Source organism: Chiloscyllium plagiosum, chromosome 17, assembly GCF_004010195.1.
Source record: "Chiloscyllium plagiosum isolate BGI_BamShark_2017 chromosome 17, ASM401019v2, whole genome shotgun sequence".
Taxonomy (NCBI): Eukaryota; Metazoa; Chordata; class Chondrichthyes; order Orectolobiformes; family Hemiscylliidae; genus Chiloscyllium; species Chiloscyllium plagiosum.
Window position 1 is genome coordinate 42956835 of NC_057726.1, and position 7990 is coordinate 42964824.

The window sequence follows — 7990 nt, forward strand, 5'->3', positions numbered from 1 at the left end:
GGGGTTCTGTCCTTGTTACGGTTGGAGGGGTGGGGTTTGAGGGTGGAGGGGCGGGATGTGGATAAGATGCGTTGGAGGGCATCTTTAACCACATGGGGAGGGAAATTGCAGTCTCTAAAGAAGGAGGCCATCTGGTGTGTTCTGTGGTGGAACTAGTTCTCCTGGGAGCAGATGCGGCAGAGGCGGAGGAATTGGGAATATGGGATGGCATTTTTGCACGAGGTAGGGTGGGAAGAGGTATAATCCAGGTAGCTGTGGGAGTTGGTGGGTTTGTAAAAAATGTCAGTGTCAAGTCAGTCGTCATTAATGGAGATGGATAGGTGCAGGAAGGGGAGGGAGATGTCAGAGATGATCCAGGTGAATTTAAGGTCGGGGTGGAATGTGTTGGTGAAGTTGTGGGGGTAGGCCTAATTGAGTGTGTTGAATGATTATTTGGGTAGGAATAACATGCAGTTATATGGAGAAAAAAGCAGTCGATTGGCAATAAGTAAATGAAAGTGAGGACTGCAGATGCTGGAGATCAGAGCTGAAAATGTGTTGCTGGAAAAGCGCAGCAGGTCAGGCAGCATCCAAGAGCAGGAGAATCGACGTTTCGGGCATGAGCCCTTCTAGGTAAATGATGCCTGTGCATGGAAGATGGGCTGAATGGCCTCCTTCTGCATCAAAAGACTTTTATGATTCTGCGAAGCACCTTCCTTTGAATTATATTACATGTTCTGTTCATAAGTTACAAATACTCCTTAAAGATAAAAGGAGAAAAATGTACAAATTTTGTATAATTCTCTGGTAATTTCTTTTATGTATGAGTCCGAAGCTGATATCAGAATCTGATAAGAATTACTTCTCAAAGTGTTGAAGTATCATACACTTAATTATCTATGGTTATAGCTGATTACCAGTTGGTAAGATAGTGTGTTGCAATAGTACAAAGAAAGCCATGGATTTTGGATTTTTAATATTGTTCACTGTCGTTTAGGTAATGCTTGCTTGAAGTATCAGGAAAAGTTGAGCTCTACATTGGCTGCTCAGTCCCGATTTCTAACAAACTATGCTGGAACTGAAAATATGTGCCTGGAGGATATTTATGTGGATTGTCTCTTGGAAGTATCCAATACTGCCGCTGCTCAAAATGGCTGCTTGTCATTCCTCGTTAGTCTGGAAGACATCTTTGGACCAGATGGAATATTAAATAAAGATGCAGATACTGTGCTGATCACTGGGGAAGCGGGAAGTGGGAAAAGCACTTCACTACAGCAAATGCAACAATTATGGGCAACAAAACAAGCTTTTCAGGACTTCACATTTGTATTTGCTTTCAGCTGCAGAAGGTTCAATTTCATTGATAAACCCATTTCACTTCAAATGTTACTGTTTGAACATTGCTGCTGGCCTGATGATCACCAGAGTGAAGTGTTCCAGTACCTCCTTGACCATCCTGAAGAGGTCATGTTCCTGTTTGATGGGTTTGATGAATTTAAATTCCAGTTTACAGATGAAGAAAGACACTGTTCTCCCTCAAAGCCTAGCTCTCCACTGAATTTGATCTTTAATCTTCTCCAAGGGAATTTGATGAAAAACACTAAAAAAGTTATGACCAGCAGACCAAATGCAGTAACTGCCAATTTAAGAAAATATTTGCAGAAAGAGATCACACTAAAAGGTTTCTCACCAGAGGGAATTGGAAAGTTCATAAGGAAATGCCATAGAAACTCATCAAGTGCAGAACGTATTTTGTGTTTTGTTGAAGCAAACTCAGCTCTTCATGGACTCTGTCATGTGCCCTTCTTCTGTTGGATAGTTTCAAAGTGCCATGAACAGTTAATGCAGAATGTGAGTGATTTCACTCACACAATGACTGATGTTTATCTGTTGATTCTAGAACACTTTTTATTGCATCTTACTCAAAACAGCCGAGGAACAAATGAAGTTTTGCTGAGCCATGTTGCTACAATCCTCCATCTTGGCAAATTAGCATTGGATGGTTTAAACACTTGCTGTTACTTATTCTCAGCTGTACAGCTACAAGATGCTGAGGTATCAGAAGAAGACATTTCTTTAGGTTTCCTTGTCTGTAGTCATAGTTTCTCACATGCACACAATGCAGTTAGTTATAGGAATTATGAGTTTTTTCACATCACTGTCCAGTGTTTCTTTGCTGCACTGTACATCACTTTAAATGATGACGTGGCACAACTTACACTTTACTCATTGTTCAAACACAGACAGGAAAACCCATCCCTGTGCATAATGTCAGCAGGCTGCTATTCAGGTTGGCCATTTAATTGTCACCTATCTCATGAAGAAGATAAAAGGAGAAATGAAACTCTGTTACAGGAAGCGGAGACATCAAATCTTCAAATAACAGCAAGCTTTGTTTCGGGGCTTTTGTCTAGTAGGAACAGGGACCTGATGGGGAAGACCACCCTCTTTCAGAAGCAATCCAAAAAGTGCAGACTTGTTAAAAAATACTTAGCAAAATGTATACAGAAACATTTCCTATCCATACCACCAGCTGTTGGAGGAGAGAAGAAGAGCATGCATGCTTTGCCAGAATTTGTTTGGTGGATTAAATGCATTTATGAAATGCAAGACAGTGATTTGGCTAAAGAAGCTGTTAGTAAATTGCAAGTCAACCACTTGAAGTTGACCTATTGTGGAGTAGGACCTGTTGAATGTACTGCTCTTGCTTATGCTCTCAAACACTTGAAAAGTCCCGTGGGATTACAATTAGATTACAACTCTGTTGGTGATTTAGGAATTGAACAACTCCTTCCCTGCTTGGACATTTGCCACTCAATTTAGTAAGTTTATTTTTAGTCCCAAACTATATTTGCTGATACTAGTAGATGAATGCTTAATAAGTTTGTGCCACAATTCTTTTGTTTGCTATTTTGGGAAAGAAGATAACCAAAAGTTCAAAACCAATTTCCTGTCTTTTGCTGCAAGTTAGTCTCATCCGTTCATAAGAACAAACAAGATATCTGAACAAACGTTCCTTGTTTGTTGTTATAGATTTGTTATCAAAATATAAGACAAGAATATTGTAGGCCTTGGTATGTACTTTCCACTACTATTGAAAATAAGTCATTTCAGGCAGTGGTTTAGGAATACAGCGGTGTGATTAGCAGGGAAAATAATACAAATAAATTTAAGCTGACTTTTGTGGAGATTAATAGGTTTTATTAAATAGACCTAAGTACAATAAGCACTTAATATTGTGAAATGTTAATAGTAGTTTTCAAATTTTTAGCTTCATCGAAGATGATGACAAATGTTTCCCTCAAGTCCTTATCTTTTGCCCAAAGTTTTTTGCCTGGTCTCAGTGCTCCCCCTTTCCCTCTAAGTCAGAAAATCATGGATATAAGCCCCATTTCTGACTCTTGAACATCATCCTCGAATGACAGTTCTTGCTGAGAAAATGCTGCATTTTAAGTGATATCATTGTCTAAAATAGATAGTAACTGCGACATAACAGATCCAATGGCAGTACATGAGAAGTAGCAGATATTCTTTCTGTTATCCTGACCAAACTTTGTCCATCATCTAACACCACCATAACAGCTTATCTGGTAATTTACCTCCATGCTGCTCTTGGAATCTTAAGTGAACAGAGTTGTAGCTGCTGAGGTTCCTTACTTTATCACAGTGGCTGTCATCAAAAACATCATATGGAGTGCTTTTGGACCTCATGAAATTGTAAATGCTAATCATTTTTGAATGTGCTTTCTATACTGAAAATCTGTGTGTTTACATAATTGCTACATTGCTAATGTTAACTGCAATAAAATAACAGAAGTAGAACCACATGTCACCATAATTCAGAGAGACCATTTTCCTTCAAATATGTGAAATGTTAGAAAGCCTTTTTACAAAATTATACTTACCCATTCAATGAATTGTGACTGGAAAAATGTTTACCAGAGATTAGCTTCATGAGATCAAAGGAAATTCGGAGCCAGAGCAGGCCACTTGGCCTATTAAATTGCACTGCCATTCATGAAGTTCGTGGCTGATCTGATTGTAACCTTAACTTCATTTACGTGCTCCCACATCACCCTTGACTACCTTGTAGATCAAACATCAATGGTCCAGTCTTTGCTACTTCTCTGAAGATGAAAATTCTAAAGTTAATGTTACTCTGAAAGAAGGAATTTCTCTACCCATCTTAAATGGGAAATCTAATAGTTTTAAATTGAATCCCTAGTTTGAGATAACCCAATCTCAGCATCTAACCTGTAAATCTCATCATATGTACCCAGTCAATTCCATCAGACTGTTATATCTTTCAAAAAAATTACCTCATTCTTCTAAACTGCAATGAGCTTGGGCCCAACCTGTTCAATCTTTCCTATGAAGGCAAACCCCTCATTCTCAATATTCAGCCTGAGTAAACTATCTCGGAGCTGCAATAAACATTTTTCAAACTACCTAATTTCCAGTTTCCTTGATATGTTTCATAATATGAGACGGTGAGGTCTACAGATGCTGGAGATCAGAGTTGAGAGTGTGTTGCTGGAAAAGCACAGCAAGTCAGGCAGCATCTGAGGAGCAGGCAAACCAACGTTTCGGGCCAGAGCCCTTCGTCAGGAATGCTCTTCATTTATTTCCAATGAAAGGCTCCGGCCCGAAACGTCTATTTTCCTACTCCTCGGATGCTACCTGACCTGCTGTGCTTTTTCAGCAACACACTCAACTATGTTTCATAATAGTTTACAATACTTCAGATTTTCTGATGACTCTTCAATATTGGGGCTGAATTTTTTCCACACTATGGTTAACTGTGAACTTTGGAGTGTTTCATGGAATGTTTCTTTCGTGAGCCCTGACAATTCTTTTTGCACAGTTCTCTGCTGCTCACCTCATTAAGTGTGCCCCTCACTCCACTGTGCCTCTCTCATACAATCATATGAGTAGGCTCAGTCAGAATGTAAGGAGGCATGGGTTACAGGGAAATCTGGTTATCTGGATTCAGAATTGGCTGGCCTATAGAAGACAGAGGGTGATAGTAGATGGAAAGTATTCCGTCAGGAGCTTGGTGACCAGTGGTATTCTGCAGGGATCGTTTCTGGGATCTCTGCTCTTTATGATTTTTATAAATGACTTGGACAAGGAAATGGAAGGGTGGGTTAGTAAGTTTGCCGATGACACAAAGGTTAGTAGAGTGGCAGATGGAGTTCAGCCTGGAAAAGTGTGAAGTGATTCATTGGGGAAAGTCAAATTTGAATGCAGAATACAGGGGTAATGCAAGATTCTTGGCAGTATGGATTACAGAGGAATCTTGAGATCCATGTCCATAGATCCCTCAAAGTTGCCACCAAGTTGATAAAGTTGTAAAGAAGGCGTATAGTATATTGGCTTTCATTAGCAGGGGGATTGAGTTTAAGAGCCACGAGGTTATGCTGCAGCTCAATAGAACCCTGGTTAGACCATACCTGGAATATTGTGTTCAGTTCTGGTTTCCTCATTATAGGAAGGATGTGGAAGCTTTAGAGAGGGTGCAGAGGAGATTTACCAGGATGCTGCCTGGACTGGAGGGCATGTCTTATGAAGTAAGGTTGAGGGAACTAGGGCTTTTCTCATTGGACTGTAGAAAGATGAGATATGAATTGATAGAGTTGTACAAGATGAGAAGAGGCATAGATAGCGTGGATAGCCAGAGACTTTTTCCCAGGGCAGAAATAGTTATCACGAGGGGGAATAATTTTAAGGTGATTGGAGGATGGGTTAGGGGAGATGTCAGTGGTAGGTTCTTATCACAGAGAGTGGTGGGTGCGTGGAATGCACTGCCAGCAGTGGTGGTAGAGTCAGATACATGAGGGACATTTAAGCAACTCTTGGATAGGCACATGGAAGTTAGTACAATGTAGGTTAATTTGATCTTAGAGTAGGCTAAAAGGTCAGCACAACAGTGATGGCTGAAGGGCCTGTACTGTGCTGTACTGTTCTATGTATCTCGTGATCAGCAGTAGCAGAAGTGCTCTGCAGTGCTAGTATCTTGTGATATTCATGCTGCTGGTGCCATATTTAAACACTGGCTGTGCACCATTTCAAACACCAGAGCCAGGATCTGCCCTTCACAGTGCGTATCACTGAACACTTCCAAAGGAGATGGCTGAGAGAATGATGTTAGTGCCCCTCTTTGTCTGGAGGTTTTGGTGGACAACATTGTGGAGAGGACTGCTAGAGAAGATGACATCGCCTGACAAAATTATAAGGGGCATGTATAAATGGAAAGTTGGAGTCTTTTTCCTAGGGTAGAAATGCCAATTACATGGGGATGTAGATTTCAGGGAAAAGGAGACAAGTTTAAAGGTGACGTGAGAGGCAAATTTTTTACACAAAGGGTGTTAAATGCCTGGAATGTACTGCCAGAGGAGGTGGTAGAAACAGATACAATGGCATTTTTAAGAGGCATTTTGACTGATACATGAAAAGGCAGGGTTTAGAGGGATATGGACCATGTAGAGCAAAAAGGTTTTTAGTTTAGAAGGGTATTGTGTTGGCAGAGGCTGTTTGGGCCGAAGGGCCTGTTCCTGTGCTGTACTATTCTTTGTTCTTGCTTTGTTCGGGTAAGTGAGAACAGCTTCTCTCTGCTACCTCAGCTTCACTCTAACTCTGCCACTGCACATAACTCCACACCAAGGCTCATGGTCTACCATTCTGCACACAGCATTTATATACTCCATAGTTCTCACCAAACCTATCCCAGCAAACTACCGATCCTTCCTTCCCTTGGCACTTGCTATTCATACATCCAGGACACTTCATCACCTTTCCTCCATTTGCACCTGCATTATTAGGTTTCCCAGCCAGTTTCTTCTCACTCAATCCCTCCCTTTGTCTCATGGCTAGAAAATATGGCCTATAATCGGGCCAAGAGGGCAAAAAGGAGTCATTTACATCCTAATCCAAATGAGGAGACGATCCTTGAGCTTGTGGGAGAGGAGTAAGGCATCTCATGTGGGGATAGCGAGACCTCCATGTCTCAGCAAACACGTTAGATTCATTATATTGTGCTGTGCTGAGATCTCATTACCACCACTTGGAATGTATTTGTAACGTCCTCAAGCCTCTACTCACATTGTGCAAAGTATTTCCTCTCATCTTCTGCAGGCACTAGTGGCATTCTCCCCTAAGAGATAATCCAACCAGCCATTAGTTCCTCTTCTACCTTTGGAGGATGAAGCTACATGCCCCTCAGAGGAAACACCAACAGACAAAATACTTTGGCTTTGGGTACGGATTTGAACCAGATTAGGGTCAGGAGTACCTTCTGGTGAGCACATCATTGACCCATCTTCCCAGCTGGTTCAGGAAGAAATACCCCAGGCTGCTAGTACTTGAAGGACCTCCTAGAAACCAGTCACCTGCCCAGTCAAGGGCAGGTGAGGACCCCATGGTAATGGCCATTAAAAGTTTCAGGCAGCTGACCAGACAGTCATCGGAGCAGTGGGCAGTTTTGTCAGAGATACTCAGTGAAATGAAGGGGTCCACCAACATCATCAGTACCATGCTGGCTCCAGTACCCATGTACCTGGCTGTCTCCATGGACAGGTTGGTAGCTGATGTGGAAAGTTAGGTCCAGCAGAACACTCAGTTGCTGCTGGAATCACATGTGGAGCTACTCTCCATTGCTTTAGTTGTTGGTGCTGAGCAGCAAAAGCAGGGTGACAAGGGGAAAAGGAAGCCCAATCTCACTCCAGGTGCCCCATCCTCTCAGGGAGACAAAATTAGTAACAGCGGGAGTTCAGGCCAAGGTGGGACTACAGAGCCCACATATCCTACGAAGAGGCAGGCATAGCTGGGGCCCATGCGGGTGCCCATGGCTACTCCTTTCGTTTGGAGGAAGTGGGAGGATTGGAAAGAGAAGTTGTTCAGGGTGAGGACCAGTCCAGCCAGCCGAAGGAGGGTGTCTGTGGAAGTGTACTGGTCGGTAAGGCGGGAAAGAAAGAAGCGGAGGGCCCTCCACCGCATCTCTTCCACTTCCCGC

The 7990-nt window shown here is 42.2% G+C and overlaps 1 protein-coding gene across 8 annotated transcripts in view; it reads left to right on the forward strand.

Moving 5' to 3' along the window:
* Window positions 1-7990, forward strand: part of nod2 (nucleotide-binding oligomerization domain containing 2) — a 72544-nt gene that overhangs the window by 38212 nt on the left and 26342 nt on the right. For all 8 annotated transcript variants that reach the window (XR_006314121.1, XR_006314123.1, XR_006314122.1 and 5 more), the window contains exon 4: window positions 977-2801. Coding sequence is in view for 5 of the 8 variants with exons in the window: in XM_043706961.1 (XP_043562896.1) it covers window positions 977-2801 (1825 nt within the window). In the remaining 3 variants the exon portion in view is untranslated. The remainder of the gene's footprint in view (window positions 1-976; window positions 2802-7990) is intronic.